This window comes from Lynx rufus, unplaced genomic scaffold (assembly GCF_022079265.1).
Source record: "Lynx rufus isolate CCGP_SWC_20201006 ecotype Redwood Valley unplaced genomic scaffold, mLynRuf1.p SCAF_10, whole genome shotgun sequence".
Classification (NCBI taxonomy): domain Eukaryota; kingdom Metazoa; phylum Chordata; class Mammalia; order Carnivora; family Felidae; genus Lynx; species Lynx rufus.
This window is the reverse complement of record NW_025814824.1, coordinates 56,485,452-56,511,217: the sequence shown is the minus strand read 5'-3', so window position 1 is coordinate 56,511,217 and position 25,766 is coordinate 56,485,452. Positions and strand designations below refer to the sequence as shown.

Here is a 25,766-nt window from a genome sequence, read left to right as displayed (position 1 = left end):
ACAAAGGAAAGTTGTGGCTGGCACTGTGCCTTTAACCCAGATCCCCAAGGGTTATAGTTCATAATCCTCTGGCATTAGACTATGTGATTAAAGTTTGAGAAACACAGTTTAGTTTTATTGATCCCACATCTTCCCAAACCCTAGGCCCTGGATCCCTCAAGCAGAAGGCCCTGTGGTCAGCGTGGTCAGGCGATGGTTGCTGTCTCCCTGTCCTTCTGCCCCAAGCAGTAATGAACCTCAGGAAGCATCCTTAGTCTCTCTGCAGCCTGAAAGGGAACAGAGGGAAATGAGGGAGGATAAGGGCTGCCCAGAATGGTGGTATGAAGTGGTATGAGTAGAACAGTGGTAATGAGTGCCTAGAAGACAGCGGAGGGAAGGCTTGTAGGACCAGAAGGCTGAGGATAAGGACTGCCAGAATAACCAGAGGCTAGAGCTGAGCAGCTCCTGAGTCCTCAGGAATGCCTATGTTATATAGGTTCTCAGGGTCATGATCACTGGGCTCCTTTGGGGAAATGGGAGAGAAAAGGGAACCCAAGGAACCAGGGTGCTCTGAAACCTGACCTGCTCAGGGGTGAGGTCCCTCTGTGCCTGGGCAAGCATTTCATAGCCAACCATGAATTTCCGGATGGTGGCAGAGCGCAGGAGTGGAGGGTAGTAATGAGCATGCAACTGCCAATGGTCCCAATTGGCTCCAGCCTCTGATCCTGTGGGAGCACCTGACAGGAAAAAGAGATAATTGGGGAGGGCCATTTTTTAGTTCTATAGACTAGCCCCGATACCCAAACCAGGCTAGGTACATGAAAACTACATCTCCCAGCATTCCCTGCCAGTGAGTAGGCCAGACATTGGAAAACACTGGGAGACATAGTTGCACCAAGTTTGCAGTTCCACCTTCAGTCCCAGCATCCCTGCTCTGGACACTTCCCTCAGCAAGTATTTCAAAGCCCGCTGGGGGTTGCAGTCCACTGAGCTAGGTCTCAGGACCTCAGAAATGGTGTTGGGGCTAGACATGGGTGGGGCTCAAAAAGCCTTACCGTGCCAGCCCATGGAGTAGGGAAAGGATGTCTCAAATAGGTTGTCATACTTGGTTAAGAGCTTCTTCATGATGGAGGCTAGATCTGGAATCAAGAGTCTGACTCTCAGCCTGAGGCGCAGATGCTGGCCCTACCAGAGCCATCTGTACCCAGTGCCTGGCCCCAGGGTCCCAGTTGGGACACTCACCATCACGCTCAGCAGGGGTCAGCTCAGGCAGACGCCGCACATGCCTACGGGGCAGCAGCAGTGTCTGGAAGGGCCACACTGCCCAAAAGGGGACCAATACTAACCAGTGCTCACTGGTTAAGACCAGACGTTCCTGGCCAGACCAATTGGAAATGAAGTCATCAAGGTGGAGGGGTGGGGGTTGTCAGCAGATAGGCAGGAGAAGAAAAAATATACCCAGAATCTAATGGCTTCTTACCACCTCCACCACTACCATTCTAATCTAACCCACCATCATCTTTCCTTTAGATTACTGCTGTGGCTTCCCATCAAGCCTCTCTGCTATTTTCCTTCTATCATCCTTCACACACCTTTCTCTTTTGGGGTGAGGTTAGGGGCTCCTTGGGGAAACAGGGTCTGGCTTTCTCCTACCCTTCTGAGCAGCTCCTGGTGGCCATACTCCATTAGCAGGGGCTCTCCATGCTGACTTTGATAGGCCCTCTGAGATCGCTCCTCACGCTGGGCAATATCTGGCAGGAAACTACTGGCCCACACCTATCAAGGGGCAGGAGGAGAGAATAGGCAGATAGATCCTTCACCCCCAAGCCTCCACATTACAAGCATACTTACTCTGTCCCTCTAGTTCCCTTCCCCACAGGACTGTCTTGGACTCACCCCAGAAATCCCCTGGAGCCCCTGACTCATTTACTTACCTGACAGTGGGGGTGGGGGTTGGAACAGCCCATCATGGCCCCTTTGTTTTCAAAGATCTATCAAATAGGGGTAGGGAGCTTTAGTAGCCAAAGAGACACCAAATCAGCCCCTCCAGACCACACCCTGTGAAAACAGGAATACCACTTCCCAGAACGAAAGCTGCACCACCCCCTCTCTGCCCATTTGGGGAAAGGTGCGACCTCACAGACCTGCACCCAAGGGTACTGGGCACCCAGCTCCTCTGTCACTGAGGCCCAGGCATCGACGACAGTGCGGATCTCAGGGACTGACATGAGTGGCAGCGTTACATCCGACCAGGGGTGGAAGCACATGACCTTACTAGGTGGTGATGGAGGGAGAGATGACAGATATAGGGCTTGGCTGTGCTAGGGGCAGGGTCCAATTCCCGTGCTCAGTCCAAGCCCTGGGTTGAAGGTAAGTGAGGAAATCCATAGTTACCAAACTCCTCGAGCAGCCTCTGCTTGGAAAAGGGGATGATCACTGGGTCCTGAGAAAGAGGGGTATCACTCTCTGCAGCAGAAGTCCCACAAGAGGTCCAGCCTCTCTTTCCAACAGCATCTAGAGCCAGGTTACCTGGACTGGGGGCATCAGGCTGCAGAGCTGGGAAGTCGTTGTCAAACAGGAAGGTGCCGTCATAGTAGGGATTCACCTACTGACAAGAATGGGCTAGAAGCATTTGCTGCTTCATACCCACCTGTCATCTGGCAGGCTTCAGGGACTGGACAGGTTACAAGGGAGTGTGGAAGGCCTGCTGTGGGATCAGAAAGACTTGGTGCGACATGACCCAGAAGGAGGTCCACTTCCTTGTGGGTGAGGGGCAGCTCTAAGGGGAAGCTACTACTCCTGGCCCAGCTGCACATGTAGGTTCTAAAGTCTTACCTCTCCATTGGCCCGTGTGGCCCCGGGACACAGAGGGTTGTGGGGGTCATGGCGGGGAACTGTCTTCAAGAGCGGGGGCTCTACTTGCCCCTGCCAGGGCCGCTTCATGCGGTGAGCTGACACCAGCACCCACTCATCTTGTAGTGGGTTATAGCGGATATGCTGATGTTCTGGGGACAGAGAGGCACGATCAGTCAGCCAAACTCTCAGACCACCTCTGTCCTAGGTCTCACTCACTAGCAGGCCCAAGTTCGGAAGCACCCTCTTGGCCCTGTCCCGTTCAGGAAGGAGCTAAAGGCCGGGGCTTGAGCTTTTCCAGCTCCAATTAACCTGCGGCCCCAACTCAGGCGTGTCCCTTCGTCTCGCAGGCCTGCCCGGGTGGGCGCGCGGACCTGGGGGTAGGGACGATAACTTCCTAAGGAAAGGGAGGGCTCGGTTCCGCGTCCCAGCGAGTCCCAGAAGCCCTGCGGTTACCGCTCGCCCGGAAGGCTGTGGCCGTGGCGTCCGCCTCCGACGCCTGCTGGCGCTGCTCAGGAACTGATCCGCTGCGCGACATCAGACCACTTGCGGGTGTGGAATTCGTCTGAAAAGTCAGCAGCGCGGACTCTTCCCACCCTCTGGGTATGCCCCGCCTCTCCCCCGGTGATTGGCCATATACCTGCACGTGACTGCGTAAGGGACCGCCCGCTCAACCGCGGGCGGGACTCTGGAAAGCCTGGTATTTTGGGGGGGTGACTTTGGTCCTCCCCGTACACCCCAGGGCTAAGTTACTACCCTAGAAGAATCTCTGTAAAAGCTGCTTATGGCAGATTCCTCAGCTCCAAGGTGCTTAGATTTCTTTGCTCTATTCGAGGTCATTTGTTTAGCAAATATTTACTGAATATCTATGAATATTTACTGTGTGCCAGGCACCTAGGCTCCACTTGGACAAAGGGATCCCCTACACAAGTCAGGCATGGCCTCGGCCTTCCCGCGGCTTAAGTTCTACGGCCAAGTAAGGATATAACCCTGGATCCACAATCACCTCACTTACTTGCTCAATGCCTATGGTGTAGAAGAGGCAAACTAGCATGGCGGTGAGGGTGGGATTGATCTGCTTCCGCTGTACCCCTGGCCTCAGCTGTTACATGGAGGAGTAAATACTTTACCAAAATCATACCCCATCCCCTCCAGGCAGGAGAACAGGTTTGGGGGAAAAAAAGGCTAAGTAACCATATTCTCTCTCTTATATGCTCATGCCTAAAGCACAAGAAGTGGGCAGTGTGAGAGGGCTACAAGAAACCTGAAAGTGGGGAGAGGGCTTGACTGTCAGTAGCTCCAGCCACCATCTAGGTGGGATCAGGGGTGTTTCCTTTACATACCCCTTTCCCTTCTCCCAATGTTTCCTTGGATCAAACCAATTGGCTAATACTAGGATAAAATTCAAACCAATCCCTCTGCTGGCACATTGATTTATTATTTTAAGATTTTATTTTAAGTAATTACTACACCAAACGTGGGGCTCAAACTCATGACCCCGAGATCAAGAGTTGTAAACTCTTCTTGGGGTGCCTGGGTGGCTCAATCGGTTAAACATCCGACTCTGCCCCTCCCCTACTTGTGCTCTGTATCTCTCTCTCTCTCAAAAATAAATAAACATTAAAAGAGTTGTAGACTCTTTTTTTTTTTAATGTTTATTCTTTTAGAGAGAGAGCACAAGCAGGGTAAGGGTGGGGGGTGGGGTAGAGAGAGAGAGAGAGACTATCCGAAGCAGGCCCCCACAATGATAGGGCAGAGCAGGACTCAATCTTGATGCAGGGCTCGATCTCACCAACTCCTGAGATCATGACCTGAGCCGAAATCAAGAATCAGAAGTTCAACTGACTGAGCCACCCAATGCCCTTCCCCTAGCACTTTTTTTTTTAATGTTTTATTTATTTTTAAGAGAACGCACGCGGGGACGTGGGGGAGGGACAGAGAGAGGAGGACAGAGTATCTGAAGTGGGCTTCTATGCTAACAGCAGCAAGCCTGATATGGGGCTTGAACTCACAAACTGTGAGATCATGACCTGAGTCGAAGTTGGACACTCAACCGAGTTACCCAGGTGCCCTCTCCCCTAGCAATTTTAGAGAGATGTCTAAATATTGTTTGAACCTCCTCCTCATTCCACAGTGAGGAACAGAAGCTTCAAGTTCACCCAGAGGATGACTGGCCAAGCTAAAATTTGAACCCAATTTCCAGATTCTTCTCACTGCTCTAAAATGGCTCTGAGATTTCAGTGAGACTCAGGACAGAGCTTGGCAGTAGCAGGAGGGCCCCTTCCCCCAACCCAGGCCAGGTCAACCCAGGTGTTTTGCAGCTCAAATGCAAAAACTGGGTCACAGTTCATTTACCTAATCTCTGCCCTAGGTCCTCAGACTGGAATCTGAAGAGGCCACTAGGTAGGGGGCAGGGAGCAGGGAACTGAGAAACCAGGATTTTACACTACCACTGGCTTTTCATCCTTGGGGGTGGAGCTGGGATACAAGATTTGCTTTCCTTTCTCTCTCAGCTATCTTTGTTGTTGGGGTCACTGGATTTTGGAGGCAGCTCTATTTTTCCAAGAACACCAATGCTTTGGTGCCACTTGTTGGATCATACCAACTAATTCCTAATCCCTTTCAGAAACATCTCTTCAGGAACATTTCCAAACCTCCCCTCTGTCTCCCCAAGATCACTTTTTGGGGGAAGAGTAAAATGGGTGAGATGGGGCCTATGGAGCTCTCTGCCTACAAAATCCCAGAGGAGTGATCTCTTCTGCAACATTGTTAAAAAGAAAACCACAGGCCCAAACCGGCATCACTTAAGTGGAGTCTCCAAACTGGGGCTTAATGCCTAAACTAATTGTGGTGTTGATGAGGGAGCAAAAGGCAAGCTGAGGGCAAAGCGTGTACACACACACACACCAGGTAGGATATGTGTGATATTCCTCAGGCATTCCTGGGCTGCCCAAGAGCAAAGGAAAGGAAAGAAAACAAATGGCCAACTAACAGATATCACAGTCATACAGGACATGAGTCTCCATCGGTTTACAAATATCTTAGTAAATTACAAGAAAAAGGCAATCTTATCAATAGCCTAATCTCCAGAAACCTACAGACCCAGTTTCCTGGAACGCCTAGTATCACCCTCCCCTCCATGGTGATACGGGGTACAAAGGGAAGAAGGAAATGGCGGGTAAAATTAAATTTCTTCATAACCTTCAGCCCATTGACAAATACTTGAGGTAAAAATAGAGTGTAACTTTTCTCCAGGAACCTCCTACTGTTTTAATGTTAATGCCTTACTAGAGGGAAAACAACCTTAGCTTGGCAATAGCAAGGTCGCAGGCATCTTTTGTATAAGTCTTCTTTAGCATATCAAAGTCCTCCTGTAGGTCTCCCTTTTGCCTTTACCTCCCTCAACTCCATAGTAGGTAACCAGTCACTCTGCACAACCCCAGTGCAGCTCTTTCTGCCCACAAGTCTTGTTCCTGTGCTTTAATAAAATCACCGTTTTTGCACCAAAGACGTCTCAAGAAAATTCTCTCTTGGCTGTCAGCTCCAAACCCTCATCACTATAAAACCCCATCAGTTTCAACCTTCCCAGAGATGTAGTCTTAACTGGTCAGTCAGGAATTTTCTAATTAGCACCAATGGGGCCCTTTCCTTCCCCCAGAGGAAGATAAGGTAATCTGTATGGTAAGATCCCCTGCTCTTCCCCCTAACAGAAAAGAAACTTGCCTGGAACAGTCCTTTTTTTTTGCTAAAAACTTTTTTTTCCAGATTTCTTCCTATAAAAATCTTACATTTTGTGTATCTCTTGCTTGGAGGTCCTTTCTACTTGCTAGATGGGATGCTGCCTGATTCATGAATTGTTTAATAAGGCCAATTATATCTTCAAATTTACTTGGTTGAATTTTATTTTATTTTTTAATTTTTAATGCTTATTTATTTTTGAGAGAGACAGAATGCAAGCAGGGAAGGGGCAGAGAGAGTGGGAGACACAGAATCCGAGCTGTGAGCTGTCAGCACAGGGCTGGATGCAGGACTCAAACTCACAGACTGTGAGATCATGACCTGAGCTGAAGTCAGATGCTTAACCGCCTGAGCCACCCAGGCGCCCCTCGGTTGAATTTTATTTCTTAACAACATCTGGAGAATATGGCTGTGACCATTTTTTTTAAAGCATTGTGTGCTATCCTTGTGAAAGACCAAGGAAGCCACAGGCCTAGACAGTCCCAGAGGGCTTTGCCTGGAACAGGGGTGCAGAGACCAGATTTTGAGGTTAGCCCCTCAGTCTCAAGGTTCTTAAGAGGATGGTCAGCTCAGAAGCATCACAGAAGCCAGAGCCAATACAAAAACATGTTCCCTCCACCATGCATTCCCCTCTAGATAATCCCTTCTTTATCTTTCCCTTCTTGGCCAAGTTTCTCAGAAAATAGTCCAGCTTCCCAGCCTCTACTCTTACCTACATGATACACTGTAATATGTCTAGCAGCCTGTAATAGGTTAAGTAAACTTAGTTACTGTAGCAAACAACACCCTTCCCCCCCCCCCCCCCCCCCCCCCGGCAAACTCAGTGGCTTAGCAAGTGTATTGTGGGGGGAAAGGCGAAGCAGCATTCAGAATTCTCCACTACTTAATTCTCTATTACTAAGATATTAGATGGGGGAAGAGTAAGAATGTAAAGAATTTCAGAGGATGTTGGGAGCCAGACCTGGAAGTGGCATACCTCATTCCTGCCTATACTTCATTGGCCAGAACACAATCATATGGCTTCATCTGCTACAGAGTATACTGTGGAATGTAATATGGCTGCCCAAGAGCAAAAAGAAATAGATTTGTATAGCATCATCTCTGTTGCATGCCCTTACTGAGAAACCTAATGACCATTTCCCATCATTTTATCAGACCTCTTAATTACATTTGACTGTGTTGACCCTTCATTCCATCACTATCATGTGTGATACTGTATCCTTCTAGTTCTTTTCTCCTTTGTGTTTTATTTATGTAACTAACACATATGACACCACTTGCCAGGCACTAATTGCTTTATAAATATTAACTCATTTAACCTTCATCACAATTAAGGTATGTACTATGAGGTAGACACTTTTATTCATCCCACTTTCCAGATGAGAAAACCGAGTCACAGGGCTTAAGTAGCTTACCCAAGATCACACAACTGGTAGGTTGGCAGGAGCCAGTCTTTTAACAACCAATCCAGTTCCAGCGTTTCTTTCTTAATCACTGCACCCTGCTGCCGCTTTTCTCTTTTGCTTCTCTTCCTTTATCATTCCCTCCCCATAACCCTGTTGGTGTACAATGCTCTTCTCTCACATTTTGTGCTCCAAAACAAAGAATGAATCGTAGGCCCCAAAAGGCCCCAAAAGACTCCTTGCTGTCTCTTCATAGTGCTTTTGTTCTTAGAGTACGTCTCATTCGCTGAATGCCCCTCCCCATTTTTCTAAACACCATTTAGAGGCGTCACCGCCTCCAGAAAGCCTTCCGTACTTTTCCTAGGTAGAAGCGCCTCCTCCCACTTTTTGTGCTAGCAAAGATCACAATCACAAGTCGATCGCCTGCTGCAAATTTGAGAAGGGGGCCAATCCACTCTGCTTGTCACCGCTACCTACCCCGACCACCACCCACACGCGGTAAGGAACTCGGAAAGACCTTGCTCTTAGGCCCTAACACTGACAGCTAGGAGGGTTTAGCCGCGTCCCATCGCGTCACGCGCGCAGCTCCACCCCACTCCTCGGCGCTCCACACTCCCCGCGAGGAAATGGTTCAACCCAAGGGGTGGTGCCCGGGTGCTCGGACTGTTCTGATTGGCCAGGGCGAGCCGTACCACGACTGTGGCGGGGGTACGGTTGTGAACTGCGCGCCGCAGGTTTTGAGGCTGTAAAAGTCAAAGCTCCAGGCCCCGGTTTGTTCCTTCACTTCTCCCTGCTAGGACGCCTGCCGGGATGCAGTGGGCCGTGGGCCGGCGGTGGGTGTGGGCCGCGCTGCTCCTGGCTGCCGCTGCTGTGCTGGCCCAGGTGGTCTGGCTCTGGCTGGGCACGCAAAGCTTCGTCTTCCAGCACGAAGAGATCGCGCAGCTGGCCCGGCAGTATGCGGGTGAGCCGACGGGTCACCGGGGGAGCGAACGGGTGGAGGGCAGGGGTCTGGGGAGGCCCGAGCTTAGTTGGGAGTTTCAGAGACGTCTTTCCCGAGTTCCGAGTGATTCTAGCTTAGATTCTGTTGTTCCTCTGCCTCCGCCAGGGTTGGACCACGAGCTGGCGTTCTCTCGGCTGATCGTGGAATTACGGCGGCTGCACCCAGGCCACGTGCTGCCCGACGAGGAGCTGCAGTGGGTGTTTGTGAACGCGGGCGGCTGGATGGGCGCCATGTGCCTTCTGCACGCCTCGCTGTCCGAGTACGTGCTGCTCTTCGGCACCGCCCTGGGCTCTGGCGGCCACTCGGGTCAGTGCTGGCAGCGGGCCGAACTGGGAGGCTGGGGCTGTACAAGGGTCCATGCCCTCCTTTCTGATGTTTGGTCAAGACATATATTGGTGCTGATACCCTGATATTCGGTGTCCATCTGATTGTCCCTCAGGGCGCTACTGGGCTGAGATTTCTGACACCATCATCTCTGGCACCTTCCACCAGTGGAGAGAGGGCACTACCAAAAGTGAGGTCTTCTACCCAGGTGGGTCCCTTCATTCTGGGGTGCCCATAATTGGAGGAGGGTCATGGCATGGAAAGGGGGTATGTTGGGGGCTCTCCCCTCGGTTCCCTTACCCTTCAGATAAGCCACAGGTCATTATTGGTTGAAGCAGGTCCAAGGGCCCCTGTCCAAGGACTTCTTCTGTCAAAAGGAAACAAAACTTAACCACTTCCTGTTAACCACGTCCGATTTTTATATACCAAGACACTGTTTTATTCATCCAATATTCCAGCAGTTGTTGGAGAGACAGTTGGGTAATCAGATATGCTGTCATACCCCCAAAGACAAGACAGACAGTTGTCTTCATTTTTTCTATAGTGAAACATTTTTTTACATAAAAAGTAGAGCTATGGATTTCCACATAAGTTTCAGATTGATAAGTTACAGGCATGACAGGCATTATAATTGAACATTTCTCAGACAGCCACACAAGTCTTATAACCACCCCTCCCTATCTAACAGGCCCAGCCCAAGTTTAGCTAAATTTCTGCCTGACATGAGTGAGGCTTGGGAATGCAGACTTCCAGGACTCCCATACAGTGGCCCCTGGCCATGTGAGGTGGCCCTCCTTGGCTTACCCCCAAAGAGGACATGAGCCAGGTGATGCCACAGAGGAAAACTTAGGAGTGGCCATCTTGGCTTCTTACTCTTCCAGATGGGCGACCAGGCCAGTGAGGTAAGGCTTTTTCCTTTCCTGATGCTCCTGCTCTGTTTCTTGCCCCTAGACAGCCCACGGGCTAGGGAGGTGGCAGCAACGGAAGGGCTAGGCTCCTTATGTGGGTGCTTCCTGTCCTCTAGGGGAGACCGTGGTCCACGGGCCTGGTGAGGCAACAGCTGTGGAATGGGGGCCAAATACATGGATGGTGGAGTATGGTCGGGGTGTCATCCCATCTACCTTGGCCTTCGCGCTGGCTGACACAATCTTCAGCACCCAGGACTTCCTCACGCTCTTCTATACTCTTCGCGCCTATGCCCGGGGCCTCCGGCTTGAGCTCACCACCTACCTCTTTGGCCAGGACCCCTGACCAGCCAGGCCTGAACGAGGACCTGTGGATGGACAGGAGCAGGCAGGCCTGCATACATCCACTTTCTGGAGCCCATGTGAAAAGACAGGGACACAACATGCAACTACTAAGTTCCTGATGTACGAGCAGGGACACACATGCTTATGTAACCAAATACAGAGACTCGTGGGAACATATGGGACATACATGCAGATACAATCCCATGTGTACGGCAGCATCATACGTTCACAACCATCCAGAGAGGGAACCCCACATGTACCAAGGGGGCCAGTCATATTCAGACATACCACAAGCTTGAATCACTAACTCAAGCCTTTTCCAGAGCTTTCCTGCCACCAGTCAAGGCTCTGGAGTTGGTGATGGGTGTAGGTATTATACTCTGTCTGGGCCTGACCCTTCAACCCAACAGCAGCTGAGGTGGGAGGGAGATGAAGGGTTGCCTGTGGAGGCCCCCCTCATCTCCCCATCCTCACCATATGCCTTACCTCATTCTGTTCCCCTTACTATGCAAGTGCTCTCATGGCCTGTCCCCACTCTTAGCAACTAAGTCAGCTGGGAGAACCGTAAGAATGGAGAATGCTGAGGTCAGGGTCCTTCTATCCTGAAAGACCCCATGCCTTTCCCCCATTCGTCCCTTAGGAGTGTGATTGGGGGAGGCTGGCCTCAGCTCAGGGCCCACTGCTGGGCAGAGGACCTAGAGAAGTTAGCCTAGGTCCAGGGGGCCATCCCTGGCCTACAAAGGCCTTTTCTGCACACATACACCCTCATCACAGCTTCCACATACTGCCCTTGATGTCTGTCCACCTGTCTCTGTTAATAAAGACTTGTTGAACAGTCATTTCTTTGTGTGTCTGAACAGCAGGAAAACCTGCCAACTTGAAGAAATGCAGGGGTGGGTAAAATGGTGTGTGTCTTGGTCTTGCCTTCTGCTGGTGCCATTCTGAAAATAGTCCTGGAGTCCGATCCTGGGTGGCCACGGGGTGGCAGTGTATACCCACTTTTGGGTATGGAGGCACGATAATCATTTTTGTCTTTCCAGTATATCCTGTCCACCCCCACCCAGAGTAGAAAGTCTTAACTTCTCCAGGACACCTGACTTGTAGAGGCCCCCAGGGGTAGAGAGCAGACATACCCCCTGGTGGTGTCTGAGGTGGGTGAGGCAAAAGAGGTGTGTAAGGTACACTCGTCCCAGGGACTCTGCATTTGCCTTCTTAAATTTTGCGCCTTGACACCTCACCTACCTCACCTTCTCTGAGGTTGAGTAAGATCCAGGCCACTCTCACTTCTTAGGCCTCCTGATATATCAAAAGTGGAAGGAACATGGTTATAAAAATTGTAGATTCTAAAAACTCAAATTTCTAGTGAACGAAATACAGAAGACTACATGTATGGCCATTTGGAAACAACATCAAAAGTTTATAAATTTCTGGGGTGCCTGAGTGGCTCAGTCAGTTGAGGGTTGAGTGTCTGACTTCAGCTCAGGTCACGATCTCACAGTTCGTGAGTTCAAGCCCCACATCAGGCTCTGGGCTGATCGCCCAGAACCTAGATTCTGCTTCGGATTCTGTGTTTCCCCCTGTCTGCCCCTCCGTTGCTTGCACTCTGTCTCTTGCATTGTCTCGAAAATAAATAAACGTTAAAAAAAATTGTTTTTAAGTTTATAAATTTCTTACTCTGAGTGAATGTGAGGCCCAGGCAAGATGACCATTCCAACACCCCATTCACACCATCATGTTGGCCATGACAGAATTTGGCCGAGGCCTCATTGACAACAATGCAAAGCCAAACCTCCAAGGATTTCTCCCACCCTGTAACCCAGTTCTTCCTCTATGCTCAGAGCCCACATCTATCAGAAATGCCCAGGGGCGCCTGGGTGGCTCAGTCGGTTAAGCGTCTGACTTCGGCTCAGGTCATGATCTCACAGTTTGTGAGTTCGAGCCCCGCATCGGGCTCTGTGCTGACAGCTTGGAGCCTGGAGCCTGCTTAGATTCTGTGTCTCCCTCTCTCTCTGACCCTACCCCCTTTCATGCTCTCTGTCTCAAAAATAAATAAAAAAAAATTGAAAAAAAAAAATGCCCTGGAAGCTTCCCTTATAATCTCCCCCTTCCCTTCCACATAAGACTCTGCTTCCAGGCTCCTCCCTGTTTCAGCTACTAGGTCCAGTGGCTATTTCTTAACTTTCATTTGAAACACTCTTAAAACACTCTTGGCTTCTAGGACACTACTCTTCCTAAAATTGCCTCCTTTGCTTGATCTTTCTTATCTCCAGCCTTTGACTTCCCAAGATTTAATTCTCAAACTTCTCTGTCTATACCCTTCCCAGGAGTTCTTAGCCATTCATGACTTTAAATACCATCTATGTGCCTTTTTTGAAAATAGTTTTATTGAGGGGTACCTGGGTGGCTCAGTTGGTTAGCATCTGACTTCAGCTCGGGTCATGATCTCAACAGTTCATGGGTTCGAGCCTCACATCCGGCTCTCTACTGTCAGCCTGGAGCCTGGATTCTGAGTCTCCCTATTTTTCTGCCCCTCCCCTGCTCATGCTCTGTCTTTCTCTGTCCCTCAATAATAAAAAAGTTTTATTGAAATATAGTTAGTATAACATAAATTACTTAAAGGTGTACAATATAATGATTTGATCTATGTATGGTGAAATGATTACCACAATAAGTTAACATCCATCACCTCACAGTTACAGATTCTTTTTTTCTTGAGATGAGAACTTTAAAGATCTCTCTTAACAACTTTCCAATGTACAATATAGTATTTAATGTACTAATATACTACTAATGTAGTATAAGAGCACTAAGCTTCACATTACATCCCCAGGACTTATTTATAACTGGAAGTTTATGCCCCTTGGCCACCTTTCTCATTCCTCCATTCCACCTCTACCTGCCCATACCCCCTGTCTCTGGCAACTCTTAATCTGTTCTCTATTTCTATGAGTTTGGGTTTTTTTTAGATTTCACATATAAGTGAGAACATACAGTATTTTGTCTTCATCTTGACTTGCTTCACTTAGCATAATGCCCACAAGGATGAATGGATTAAAAAAGTACATACATACATGTGCTGGGATATCATGCAACCATAAAAAAGGAAACCCTACCACTTACAACAACATGGATGGACCTCAAGGACCATCTGTACATCTTGAATCCTAGTTTGTTTGGGTTTTTTTTAGCTTTTTAATGTTTATTTATTTTGAGAGAGAGACACACAGCGAGCAGGGGAGGGGCAGAAAGAAAGGGAGACACAGAATCTGAAGCAGGCCCGATGTGGGGCTCAAACTCACAAACTGTGAGATCATGACCCGAGCCAAAGTCGGACACTCAACCGACTGAGCCACCCAGGCACCCCTTGACTCCTAGTTTTTTTATCTTAGCCTAAACCTTTCAGCACCAGATTCAGATATCTGACTGCCTCCCTCTCCCCTGTCTAATTGGCATCTCAAACTTAAAATGGCCATGCAAACTGATTTCTCTCCCAAACCAACACATCTTACAGTCTTTACTGTCTGAGTTAAAGGTACCTACATTTACTCAGCTGCCAAAAACCTTGGAGTCATCATAGATACCTTTCTTTTTTTGAGATTTTATTTTTAAGTAAAAGTACACCAGCCAGGCTCCCCATCTTGGATATCTTTCATTCTCACATTGAGAGAATGAGAATGAGAATCCAAGCCATCAACAGATCCTGTCAGTTTTATCTTAAAAACATATCCAGAATCTACCTATGTCTTAACACTTCCATTGCTACCACCTGGTCCAAGCCATCATCACTTGCCTGGATTACTGCAATAGCCTCCTAATTGATCTTCATGCTTATATCCTGTGTGGAGGATTCTCTACACAGTAGCCAGAGTCAAGACTTCTACTTTCTGCTCAGACATTTCTTTGTTGTTTTGTTTTGTTTTGTTTCCTTTGCTCAGACGTTTTCAATGGTTTCCATCTCATTTAGTCCTTTCACTGCCTCCAGGAACCTACTCCCAAGGCCCTTGTTACCTATGGACTAAACATCCAACCATTTACCCCAGCCACCCCAATTTAGCTCAGTGGCTTCCTTGCTTTCCTTCTGACACATCAAGCAAACTTCCATCTCAGGATGTTCGTACCTGCTATTCTGGCTGCAGAGCTCTTCCCTAGGTATTCCTATGGCTCTCTTCCTCCCCTCCTTCAATTCTTGCTTCTTCCCCTAACATTTCTGTAATAGTAGCCTCCCTCCCTCTCTCTCTCTCTCTCTCTCTCTCTGTGTGTGTGTGTGTGTGTGTGTGTGTGTTTAGGTAGGTTCCATGCCCAATGTGGGGATCAAATTCACAACCCTGAGATCAAGAGTCACATGCTCTACCAACTGAACCAGCCAGCCACACCCCCTCCTTCTGTGGTGGTTTTAAAGTAACTCCATAAAATTTTTGATAATCCTTGGGATGCTTGGGTGGCCCAGTCAGTTAAGTGTCCAGCTCTTGATAAGGGCTCAGGTCATGATCTCGTGACCTAACAGCGCAGAGCCCACTTGGGATTCCCTCTCTCCCTCTGTCTCTGCCCCTCCCCTCACTTGCTCTCTCTCTAAATAAATAAATAAACATTTTTTAAAATTAAAAAAAAAAGTATATATCTCCCTTAAGAAGTGAAGACTAATTCCCTTCCCCTTGAATGTGGGTTGGATATTCATGTAATTTTAACAAATACATGGCAGAAGTGACTATGTAATTTCTAAGACTAGACCAAAAAAACATTGCTGCCTCCTTTGGTCTCTCTTGGGTCACTCTCTCTGGGAGAAACCAACTGCCATGTAGGGAGGACCCTCAGACAGGAGATCCTTTCCTATGGAGAGGTCCACCTGGGGAGAACAGCCTCCTACCAACAGCCATGTGAGTGAGTCATCTTGGAAGTGGATCCTCCAGTCCCAGTCAAGCCTTCATGTGACTGTAGCTACAGCCAACATTTATACTACAACCTCATGAGAGGCAGTGAGCCAGAACCATCCAACTAAGCCACTATCAAATTCCTGATCCACAGAATTGTGAGAAAATAAATGTTGTTTTAAGCTTGCTAAGTTTGAGTGTAATTTACTATGAATACATAACATCCATCCATCTCTTTCTATTCCCCTCAACCCAGATTTATTTTTCCCCATTTTAATTATCACCATCTGATACATTATGTATTTCCCCACTGGAATTATACCATTATAATAAAGACTTTGTTTTATTTACTCCTATTTCCAACAATGTCTTGCACAAAGTAGCTGCTTGGTAAATATATGTTGGATCAATGGAGATCTAGATCTGTCTTTGTCTCTGTGAGGTATAGAATCAGATGGGAGCTAAGTGAGGGTAGGAGAGACATCCTTTCTTCTTCACAGATGAAGAGAGAGATAAACCAGGTCCCAGTCAAGCTTCTTGCTTCCCCTCAACCCTTCCCAGTTGTAACCCTCCTGGTCTGGACCCCCAAGATAGGTTTACTATGCTTGATTAATGATTGATTCCTTTCTTTGGGTGAAGCTGCTCAGTCCCTTACCCCTCTCCTCCTCTGCCCCTTGTGAAGCAATCTCCAAAACTCCCAGAACTAGAATTTCTCCAAGCCAGTTCCTACCTTTCCAAGAAGAATCTTACCATCTATCTCTCTCCAGGCACCTCCTGTTCTCTGAGCACTGAAGGGGAAATGGGTGTATGGGGAGCAAGCTGGCCATATGAGTTCTGCAGAGCTCTACCCTCTGCCAGGAGCCCCTAGGGCATGTTTGCCATGGCATATTCAGATTCTCCCCTCTAGGCCCAGAGGAAGGGGCTTGATGCTTTCCAGGAGTATTCACACCACCCAAAGCCACTGGAGAGGGAGCATCAGTACTGAGGACAGTTGGATGACCAAGGCTTCTTGGGGGATTGGGGTCTGACTGGCTGTCAGGTCTGAAATCTGAGCAGAACACTGGAGTGAGCCAAAGTTATGAGCAGTACTGAGCTTCAGTATGGCCAGAGGTGGGCCAAAGAGAACAAGGACTTAGTGCCACAGTGGAATGTGGGTCAGGGACAAGTGTGGAGGATAGAGACAAGGAACGCAGAGGGGTGGGGTTCCTGGGTGGCTCAGTTGGTTTAGCATCTGACCCTTGATTTTGGCTCAGGTCATGATCTCAAGGTTTGTGGGATCGAGCCCCAAGTTGGGCTCTGCGCTGACAGTGCAGAGCCTGCTTGGGATTCTTTCTCTCCCCTCTCTCTGCCCCTCCCCTGCTCTCTCGCTCTCTCTCTTCCTCTCAAAATGAATAAAAATAAACTTAAAACAAAAAAAATTTTTTTTAACTTAAAAAAAAAAGAGCAGAGGGCTGTCACCTACCACAAGAATCTGGTGAGAAGAGCTAGTGGTCCAGACCGGGGCAAGCTGGGTCTGAGAGGAGGGGACTGACTGGGGGAGGAGAAAGTAGGCAAAAGTCACACCTGAATTTCTGCCTCCTAGAGGAATCTTGGCCCTGGGAACAGTGCACCTCACTAAGTATGAGGTCAAGAGATGGCCCCTGGTACTGGGTGTGATATAGCCGAGTTTCATACTCATGCCAGGTGTCACCCCGACAGATACGGGTTGTTTTGTTCATTCATTTGGTAGGTCCACCCCCTTGGGCACAGGAAGCAACTGAGGAATGTATGAGGGTTCCTATGAGGAATGGGGTCCAGGCTGCTGAGAGAAGAAATTGTGGCCTGCTACTCAGGACAGTGGCAAAAGAAAATAAGAAATAAGAAATATGCATCTGGGGGATAACTAGAGTTAGGGTGGACCTGGAGTAGTTGGCTGAGGGGTCTAGAGATACAGACTGGAGTCACACACACAGGGTTGAGGATGTGCAAAATTCTAATCACTGTTGAAATGTGGTATGAGTACCAGAGGTTCATAATACTATTCACCATTCTTGTGTATATGTTTGAAAATTTCCATAATAGAAGGTCACAAGAGATTAAAAAGAAAAAAGTGTGACTATGTATCTGCATGTGGTATGTGTGTACCCTGCCATGGATGTGGACTCAGTTCAGAGACCTCTGAGTGCCAGAGTGCAGACATGGGAGTCCACCACCATGGGCACGTATTGCACAAAGTGCAACCTCCCTGCGGTTGAGGACAGCACTTGTGCAGGGCAGGGGGAGAAGCATTTGCTCTGTGCAGACCCTCCATATTCATCTCAGTATCTTGCAGAGTGATTCCCCTTTCATGATCACAACCTGCCCAGGCCATTGGCGCTGTAGTGTCTATGTTACCAAGTATGTGAGACAGGGCAGCTGTGTGCCCGAACTTGTGACAGTATGTGTTGGTGTGTGAACACGGCTGTTCGTGTGTGAATGCCAGGCACTGAGTGTGGATGTGGGGGGCACGACTTGTGGGTGTGGCGGGGCCCTGGTCCAGAGTCCAACGGTGTTAGACTCCTCACTCTCCTTCGAACGATTCCTGGCAGCTCTCCAGCGCCCCCTCCTCCCGTTCTGGCAGTGTGGAGGGGGAACACCTGTTGGGGGGCTGGGAGCGGCAGAGCCCCGGGGGGCCTTTCCCCCCGCGCCCCCGCCCGCCCTGCCCCTCTCCGGTCCCGCCCCCGCGGCCGCCGCCAGCAGAGCGGCGCGTGAGCGCACCGCGGCCAGAAGGGCGCACCGCTGCGGGAGCGCACGGCTGGGGACCCAGCGCAGGGAGCAGAGCCGAGGTAGGGGCTGCCCGAGAGGCGGGCAGAGCAGAGGGAACGCCGTGGAGACGCCGGGGGCACCGGGGCGCGCCAGGCTGGTGAGTGCGGCCGCGGGCCGTGGGGAGCCAGAGAGCGGGTGTCGAGACCCAGCGGTCCTCAGCCCGCCCGGTCCGGGGCTCTGCCCCCCGCCACCCTCTGTCCTCGCTGCCCCTCAGTGCTAGCCCTCTGCGTTCTCTGCCCCGTCTCTCCGTCTGTTTTTCCCTGCCTCAGTCTCTGACTCCCTCTATTTGCTGTCTCGCCTTGTTTCTTTCTAATCTCTCTTCTCTCTTCAGTCTCTGTCTCCTGCTGCGTCGGTCTTTCCCTCTCTCTCTGAACCACTGTCTGTCTCTCTCCATCTCTGTCCCTGTCTCTCTCTCTGGACTACCTGTCACTCAGGTCTTGATATTTATCTCTTACTCCTCTCTCTGTCTCTTACCTTCCCTATCTACCCAATATCTCTATCAATCTCATCTCTCCCCACCTCTGTCTCTCTGTTCTTATCTCTGCCTGATTATCTCTGTCTGTCCCCACCTATCTCTCATTGTCTCTCTGTCCCATCTCCATTTCTCTTTCCGTATCTCTCCTGTCATTGTCTCTCTTTCTGATCTCGCTTGCTCACTCTCTCTCTCTCCTCTCCTGTCCTCTCTGTTTCTTGGTCCTTGTCACCCTCTCTGATCTGCTCAGTCTTTACCTGTCCTCTGTCAATATCCATTTCTGTTTCTTTGGGTCTGGTCTCTTGTCTCTCCTGCTGTTTCTACCTCTGTCTCTGTCAATGTCTGGGAAATCTATCTTTTTGCCTTTTTTCCTATGGCCCCCTGCACTTCCTTGAATCAGTAACCACCTCCTCTTGTGCTGGGGGTTGTGGGGGCAGCAGGGCCCAACACTCATAATTCCCACCCCCACAGGCGGCCCTTTCCTCGGGGCCCCGCCTGGTGCCAGCCCCCCCACCAGCGGGGGGACTGCGCCTGGAAGCTGTAATGGAGGCCCTGCAGAGGCAGCAGGCAGCCCGACTGGCCCAAGGGGTGGGGCCATTGGCCCCTCAACGCCCATTGCCACCACCACTACCTCCCTTGCCTGGCCCTCGGACCCTGCAGGCCCCTGAAGGGGCCTTGGGGGAGGTTGGGACTGAAGAAGAGGAGGATGCAGAAGAGGATGAGGAAGGGGAGGAAGCCGGGGCAGAGGAGGAGGCAGCCGAGGAAAGCCGTCCAGGGACCCAGGGCCCCAGCTCACCTTCAAGTCAACCCCCTGGACCTCATCCCCATGAATGGACCTATGAGGAACAGTTCAAGCAGGTAGGACCCCCTACATGTCTGGCCCCCTCCCCTTCCTCCTCTCTGGGCAAAAGCAAAGCCAGGTGATTCGTAGCCCATCCACCCCCACTGCCCTCTGCAGGATGGAAAAACAGAGACACGGAGACCTGGAGAGAGACAGCGGGAGGACTGTAAGATAGATAGTGACAGGGAAGCAGAAAGAGACCTCCAGAGACATGGAAAGAAGTGCATAGACACACACTGAAAGGTGTAGGAGACGCCCAGAAATGTGGAGGCATGACAGACTGGAGGCTTTTGGTGAGGCTAGAAGGGAAAGTGGGGGGGGGGTGTAGGAGCTTCAAGAATTCTTTTCAGGGAATGGGATCTGGGGAATGGGGATTCCAGTGCCAGCACCATCTTACCCTACCTTCTCACACATCAAGTCACAAGGTCATATTCCAGCAACCAGTGGGGGTTTCCTGGGCTGCATATTTCTGTCTCTGGAAGCAGAATGGAGGTTGCCACTCCTTTCGCAAGCTGATACCCTCATCTCTTCCCTGTCACATTGCCCCCATCCAAATCCTCTCCCTGGCCTGAGTTCTATGGGTGACAGTTCCTAGCCTGTGATGGCCACACTATAGCCGCAGTGTGACTAAAGGGCTCCTGTACAGATGGGAGTGACAAGATCTTACTCTGAGAGCTTTAATTTGAGGTTCTTCCTCTCTGTGGAACCCATCTGGATGTTATTCTAAGGTACTACTTCAGGCTGTCACTATGAATGTGTTATAAAGGGCTCTGACTCCAGGTGTGCTATTCTGGTGATGTTACTCTGAGGATGTTGGTCTTGGGGACTTTTCCCAAAAAGTGTTAATTTGCGGCTAGTACTCTGTGGCATTAATGTAAAACTTGGAGTGTTACTCGGTGCTCTGTTGCTCTAGTGACTGTTTCTTTTGGGTATAATTCTGGGGATTATTACTTGGGAGAGCATATGTATTATTTTTTGGGATCCATCTAAGACTTTGGGCTTAGTTCTTCTGGGGAGTATAGGTCTAAAGTGGATCTCTGGGTTTTGTTTTTTTGTTTGTTTGTTTTTAATTCTGAGAGTTCTTAGTGGGGAATGGAGTGTTACCTATTGGTATTACTCAGGGACTGTTATTCTGGGTAAATGACTGTTAGTTACTCCAGGGCTTGTTTCTGCTGGGTGGTATTTGGGAGGTGATACTGGAGATGGGGCTCCAGGTGACTGGGATGACCTCTGGGTCTTTCAAGTTCTGACCCTGCAGGTCCTGGGTGGTGTAGGGCCATTACCTCTGTGGCAGCTTCTGTAGTGGGTAGGTCACTGCCCCTGGAAACAGACCAGAAGTGGGGCTGAGGGGCCCCAGGTGTCAATCCAAGAGATTCCGAGCATCTACTCTGCCTGAACAATGGGTTAGAGGCATCTCAGTCCCTCATCCCCAGCCATGGCACACAGAGATGTGAAAAGCAAGAAGCCCTTGCAAGAATAAACAAGCGTGAATGAGCAAGCACCTCAGAGACATCTGTCAGCTTCCTCAGTATAGAACACAGTCCCAGCCTGACTTCCTTCCTGGGGATCTTTGCATGCCCTGGAGGGCAGGCTAAGCCTCCTAAGCTACCTTTAATCCACTATTCCCCAGAGGGATGGTTTGAGCTTCCCAGGGCACCCCTGGCCAGTGGATCTCCGGTCTCTGTGTGTGTTAGGAAAAAGTGCCCCTCCCTGCGCCCAGGGGGAGAGAGTCTAATGCCAGGGAGTCCACATTTCAGACCCTACTCACCCCTTTAGCTGAGAACCCTTATTCAGGATTTAACCTGAGTTGGGGTCCCAGGGGGAGGGGGGGAAGTCAGTGGAGCTGAAAAATGACCTCAGTCCTTCCCCAGCTGTACGAGCTTGATGCAGACCCCAAGAGGAAGGAATTTCTGGATGACCTGTTTAGCTTCATGCAGAAGAGGGGTGAGTGGGATGATGTAAGGGAAGGACCCCCACCTACCAGTTTTGAGGAAGGGAGACCCCAGGGTTTAGTCCCCAGGTTGGCTCCTCTCTGCAGAGGCCTGAGCTTGGCAACACCTAGCCTTTGGGCCCTCGATAGCGTCTTTAACCTCTGACCCTGCCCCCCTCCTCCACCCAGGGATTAATTAGTGGCCAGCCCACTGGCAGGTTAATGAGTGTGGGATCAATTGGGAGGGTGGGAGGGGAAATGGTTGGGGGCTGGCCTGGGGGGTTCCCAGGATTGGGGGGTTGGGAATGCCTTGTTCCTCTTTCAGTGGCCCTTCGTCCAGCCTTGTCTCTCCTCAGTTTCCCCTTGCTTCAGGCAGGGGACATCCAATATGCTCTACAGCAGAAAGGACTGGGATTAGACTGAAGGAAGGACTTCTAAAGGGTAGGCTGGGGGCCATGTGAGTTGGGGTTGTGGAGGAGGAGGAATTCCTTTCCAGGAATCTCAGAGATAGAAGAAAATGCAAGGGTCCAGGAGGAGATCAGGGTGGGCGGCAGTCCATCACTTAGGCTTCTCCCCAGATTCATGGGTCCGAAGACTGACTCATTATCTCTCTCTACAAAGCTAATTAACTCACTCGGAGCTTGGCCTGATAAGCCACTAATTAACTGGCTGCACTGCACCCCCCTCCCTTAGTGCAGCTGCTGGTCAAAGTCCCTCAGCTCCCACCACAGGCCCAGCACCCCTTTTGGGATCCTTTCTAACCAGGGACCCTCAGTGGGGTCCCAGGTCTTTTTGGTCCCCAGGGAGGCCCAGTCATTCTGGCCCCAGTGTCCCCTCCCTGACCCTCCCTGGGAGGTCTCCCTTCCACTGGGGAAAGTGGGGTAGAGTGGTCTGAGCAGATCCCAGCATTCCCTCCATCACCCTCAGGATGGGAGCTCTGCCTCCCTCTGGTCCTTGCCTCCCTCTGCGGGAGGGGGAGGGTGCGGGGGGGGGCGGGGGGGAGGAGGTCCCGTGGGACCGATAATTTCCCCACATTAATCAGGCCGCAGCTAATTGTTCGGGTCCAAAGGAGGCGGCGGAAGGGGACGGGATCGGTAAAGAATTAACTGGGGCCCATCGCTCAGAGCAGACAGGCCCCTTTGTCAGGACTGGCCGGCGGGGGCGGCGCGAGCTACGGAGTTGGCGAGCCGGAGTTGGCGAGCCGAGGCGGGGGCTGCTGCTTCTCCCATCCGCCACTTCCGCCATCCCCCAGTCTCTGGCAGCCACCCCGGGGCCGCTGCTTAGGGGAGTTCAGCTCTTCAGCACTGTCAGGAAGTCCTTACTACGGTCTACCCTAGGGGTTGGCAAACTAAAGCCGGCTGGCCAAATCTAGCCGCCTGAGAGATAAGCATGGTTTTTACATTTTTAAATAGTGAAAAAAATTAAAAGACGAATAAAATTTCAGAACGTGTGAAATTCGAATTTCAGAGGCTGTAAATAAAGTTTTTATTGGAACACAGCCGGGCCCATTCCTTTAAATATCCTCCATAGCTGCTTTCAAGCTACAATGGCAGAGTGGAGTAGTTCTGAAGGGGAGGTTTGGCCCTCAAAATCTGTAATATTTACTGTCTGGACCTTAACAGAAGAAGTTTGCCGACCCCTGATCTAGCTTCCTGTCCTTCCTGCTACAAGCCAGATCTTGGGAGCTCTGTGGGCTCCGCCTGGAATCCCCCTTATCCCTCCCTCCCTCTTCCCTTTTCTCTGAGATCCTGTCCTGTACCCTGGCCTCCAGGCAACCGACTCCTTCAGTCCTTGAGGATGTCCGCAGACAGGTTCTTAGTCCTAGTATTCTGACTCTCTGCCTACCTCTCACCAGGGACGCCAGTGAACCGCGTGCCCATCATGGCGAAGCAGGTGCTGGACCTGTACGCGCTGTTTCGCCTGGTGACAGCCAAAGGCGGCCTGGTGGAAGTCATCAACCGCAAGGTGTGGCGGGAGGTCACGCGCGGCCTCAGCCTGCCCACCACCATCACGTCGGCAGCCTTCACTCTACGCACCCAGTGAGGCCAGGCGCGCGAGCGGAGGGGGCAAGGAGCGGGAAAGGGGTCGCAGGACGTGGAGGGCCCAGGGGCGGGCGTTTCATTGTGGGACTTGATCAGTGGGATCCAGCCTCCCATCTACCCCGCCTCGTCCGTCCGCCCCTAGGTACATGAAGTACCTGTACCCGTACGAGTGCGAGACGCGGGCGCTCAGCTCCCCAGGGGAGCTCCAGGCAGCCATCGACAGCAACCGGCGGGAGGGCCGTCGTCAGGCTTACACCGCCGCCCCGCTCTACGGCTTAGCTGGGCCTACACCTCGGGGTACTCCCGGCCAAGTCTCCGTTCCTGGCCCCGCCCCGCCCACGCCCAGCCCACGCCCTGCCCAGGGCTCCGCCTCCGGCCTGCCTGCTCACGCCTGCGCGCAGCTGAGCCCGAGCCCCATTAAGAAAGGTGTGAGGGGACAGGGTCTGAGATTTGGGTGTCTGTGAGACCTGGGGGTGCGCTGAGATACAGAGAACACTAAAATGTGGGGAGTCTGAAGTCTGAGAGGCATTGAAGTCTGTAGTAAGGACTGACAGGGCACTGAGGTTTGCTGCACGCGAAGGTTTAGGGGTCCTCAGGTTTGAGGGTCAGTGAAACCGTAGAAGGTCTGGGGTACGGGTTACTGCGGTGTGGGCCTGAAGCTCGGGAAAAGGTCCTTTATCTAGAGGAACTCCATTCCACATCTGTCCACCTAGGGCTCCTATTGGCGTGTAGTTTTTGCCTCCTGTGGTCTGTATTATTTAATAACTGAGCACAAGGAAAGGCCCTAATTGTCTTGGACCAACCTAGACATGTATATATTGGCCCTTTGGGCTCTCCAGCTTCAGAGCCTCAGGCTGAGACTCTGGATGGGAGGGAAAATTGAACTTGGTGCTTGAGCTTGGGTGACTTCCCTTCACCCCAGCCCTAGGGGGAGAACCAAATGCAGAGGCAGAGTTGGTTGGGCCATGGGAGTTGACTGACCTGTTCTTCCAGAGGAAAGCGGAATTCCAACCCCTCGACTGGCACTGCCTGTGGGCCTGGCTTTGGGACCTGCAAGGGAGAAGTTGGCACCAGAGGAGCCCCCAGAGAAGAGGGCTGTGCTGATGGGGCACATGGACCCACCTCGACCTGGAGCTCCCCCTAGTTTCCTGCCCCGTGGCAAGGTTCCCCTGAGGGGTGAGCAGGGGCTTGTTGCTGAGAGGGCTTCGGGCCTATACACTGAGGGAGGACAGACCCATCACCTAATAGGTGTTGGAGGTGGGACAGATAAATCCCTCAATAGACAACTGTGTGATTATAGGTGTGGGGCTGAAGTGGAATGGGGGCTGTCTGTAAGGATGGAGGGGGGAGCTTGAAAGTCTCAAGTCTGATTCTCCAAAATGTGACTTCCCTGTCCCTCCTGGACAGAAGAGCGGCTGGATGGGCCTCTCAATCTGGCAGGCAGTGGTATCAGCAGTATCAACATGGCCCTAGAGATCAACGGGGTGGTCTACACTGGTATGGGTACTGCAGGCTGTCTACACTGGCATGAGGTCAGGGGTATTTGCTCTGGCATGGGGATTTTAGATTTTCTCAGCTAGCATGAGGTTCAGAGATATCCAAACTTGCATGGGTAATGTGGGGTTCATGGGATTGCTACAATGGCATGGGTTAAAGGGTGTCTACAATGGCATGGGGTCTAAGGCATGACCTCTCTGGCATGGATACCATGGGATGTCTGCCTTGTCATGGACCTATGTATCAGTGTAAATATTTCTTGTTTACCTGTTTGAGGGTATCTATATTGCCATAGGAGTCTCTAACTGACCTAAGGAGCTTGTCCACATTGGTTTGTGGCAGGGATATGTGTGTGGTGTTGTAACAATCAGGACACTGACTTTTGTTTTCCTCTTCTGTTTCTGTGCCTACCTCCTCCTGCCTGTGTTTTCCCTCCACCACCTCCTCACCCCTTTATCAGGTGTCCTCTTTGCTCGCCGCCAGCCTGTGCCAGCTTCCCAGGGCCCAACCAACCCTGTACCCCCACTCCCTACAGGGCCACCTTCCAGCACTTCACCCTGAGAACTCCCACTCAGAATTAAGAGTCCCAGCCCCAATGCTGAGTGGGGCCTCCCTCACCTTGATTCTTCTAGGGCACCCAGTCTAGGACCCAGCCCTGGGAGATGACACCCCCACCCCCACCCATCCATGCCCTGTGGACTTGAAGCCAAAGAGTTTTCTTTTGATGTTACATCTACCTCATTGTAAAGGGAGAGCACCTCCTCCCTGACCAACTCCAGCAGCAT

At 50.9% G+C, this 25,766-nt stretch overlaps 3 protein-coding genes across 5 annotated transcripts; 2 read left to right on the top strand and 1 right to left on the bottom strand.

Annotated features, from left to right (window-relative positions):
- Positions 1-87: 87 nt before the first annotated feature.
- GALT (galactose-1-phosphate uridylyltransferase) lies at positions 88-3,391 on the bottom strand. Of its 2 annotated transcripts, none has more exons than XM_047065758.1 (11): positions 3,289-3,391; positions 2,815-2,984; positions 2,509-2,584; positions 2,374-2,422; positions 2,124-2,253; positions 1,914-1,970; positions 1,633-1,755; positions 1,222-1,354; positions 1,035-1,118; positions 562-716; positions 88-266 (listed from the first exon to the last, which is right to left on the bottom strand). In XM_047065758.1, exons 1-11 carry the CDS (start codon positions 3,368-3,370, stop codon positions 186-188), a joined length of 1,140 nt encoding a protein of 379 aa, XP_046921714.1. In that variant the 5' UTR covers positions 3,371-3,391; the 3' UTR covers positions 88-185. The 2 variants fall into 2 exon arrangements, with proteins under 2 accessions (XP_046921714.1, XP_046921724.1); XM_047065768.1 differs by lacking the exon at positions 3,289-3,391 and adding an exon at positions 3,145-3,276.
- A 4,970-nt stretch (positions 3,392-8,361) lies between these two features.
- On the top strand, positions 8,362-12,024 carry SIGMAR1 (sigma non-opioid intracellular receptor 1). Its single transcript, XM_047098636.1, has 5 exons — positions 8,362-8,471; positions 8,771-8,934; positions 9,079-9,279; positions 9,413-9,505; positions 10,322-12,024. Exons 2-5 carry the CDS (start codon positions 8,784-8,786, stop codon positions 10,546-10,548), a joined length of 672 nt encoding a protein of 223 aa, XP_046954592.1. The 5' UTR covers positions 8,362-8,471; positions 8,771-8,783; the 3' UTR covers positions 10,549-12,024.
- A 7,190-nt stretch (positions 12,025-19,214) lies between these two features.
- On the top strand, positions 19,215-25,542 carry ARID3C (AT-rich interaction domain 3C). Of its 2 annotated transcripts, XM_047098615.1 has the most exons (7): positions 19,215-19,529; positions 21,384-21,456; positions 23,298-23,481; positions 23,627-23,910; positions 24,478-24,660; positions 24,892-24,981; positions 25,442-25,542. In XM_047098615.1, exons 1-7 carry the CDS (start codon positions 19,215-19,217, stop codon positions 25,540-25,542), a joined length of 1,230 nt encoding a protein of 409 aa, XP_046954571.1. The 2 variants fall into 2 exon arrangements, with proteins under 2 accessions (XP_046954571.1, XP_046954579.1); XM_047098623.1 differs by lacking the exon at positions 24,478-24,660.
- The last annotated feature ends 224 nt before the right edge of the window (positions 25,543-25,766 follow it).

What these genes read in the sequence shown, in the direction of transcription:
- ARID3C (XM_047098615.1), top strand. Translation starts at nt 19,215, where the DNA reads ATGGAGGCCCTGCAGAGGCAGCAGGCAGCCCGACTGGCCCAAGGGGTG. An exon ending in ATGAGGAACAGTTCAAGCAG is followed by an intron (nt 19,530 to 21,383) that starts GTAGGACCCCCT and finishes GTCCTTCCCCAG; the next exon opens with CTGTACGAGCTTGATGCAGA. An exon ending in GCCTTCACTCTACGCACCCA is followed by an intron (nt 23,482 to 23,626) that starts GTGAGGCCAGGC and finishes GTCCGCCCCTAG; the next exon opens with GTACATGAAGTACCTGTACC.
- SIGMAR1 (XM_047098636.1), top strand. Translation starts at nt 8,784, where the DNA reads ATGCAGTGGGCCGTGGGCCGGCGGTGGGTGTGGGCCGCGCTGCTCCTG. An exon ending in GCTGGCCCGGCAGTATGCGG is followed by an intron (nt 8,935 to 9,078) that starts GTGAGCCGACGG and finishes TGCCTCCGCCAG; the next exon opens with GGTTGGACCACGAGCTGGCG. An exon ending in GGGCTCTGGCGGCCACTCGG is followed by an intron (nt 9,280 to 9,412) that starts GTCAGTGCTGGC and finishes ATTGTCCCTCAG; the next exon opens with GGCGCTACTGGGCTGAGATT.
- GALT (XM_047065758.1), bottom strand. Translation starts at nt 3,370, where the DNA reads ATGTCGCGCAGCGGATCAGTTCCTGAGCAGCGCCAGCAGGCGTCGGAG. An exon ending in GAGGCTGCTCGAGGAGTTTG is followed by an intron (nt 2,254 to 2,373) that starts GTAACTATGGAT and finishes ATCACCACCTAG; the next exon opens with TAAGGTCATGTGCTTCCACC. An exon ending in GGGACCTCACCCCTGAGCAG is followed by an intron (nt 267 to 561) that starts GTCAGGTTTCAG and finishes GTTCCCTTTCAG; the next exon opens with GCTGCAGAGAGACTAAGGAT.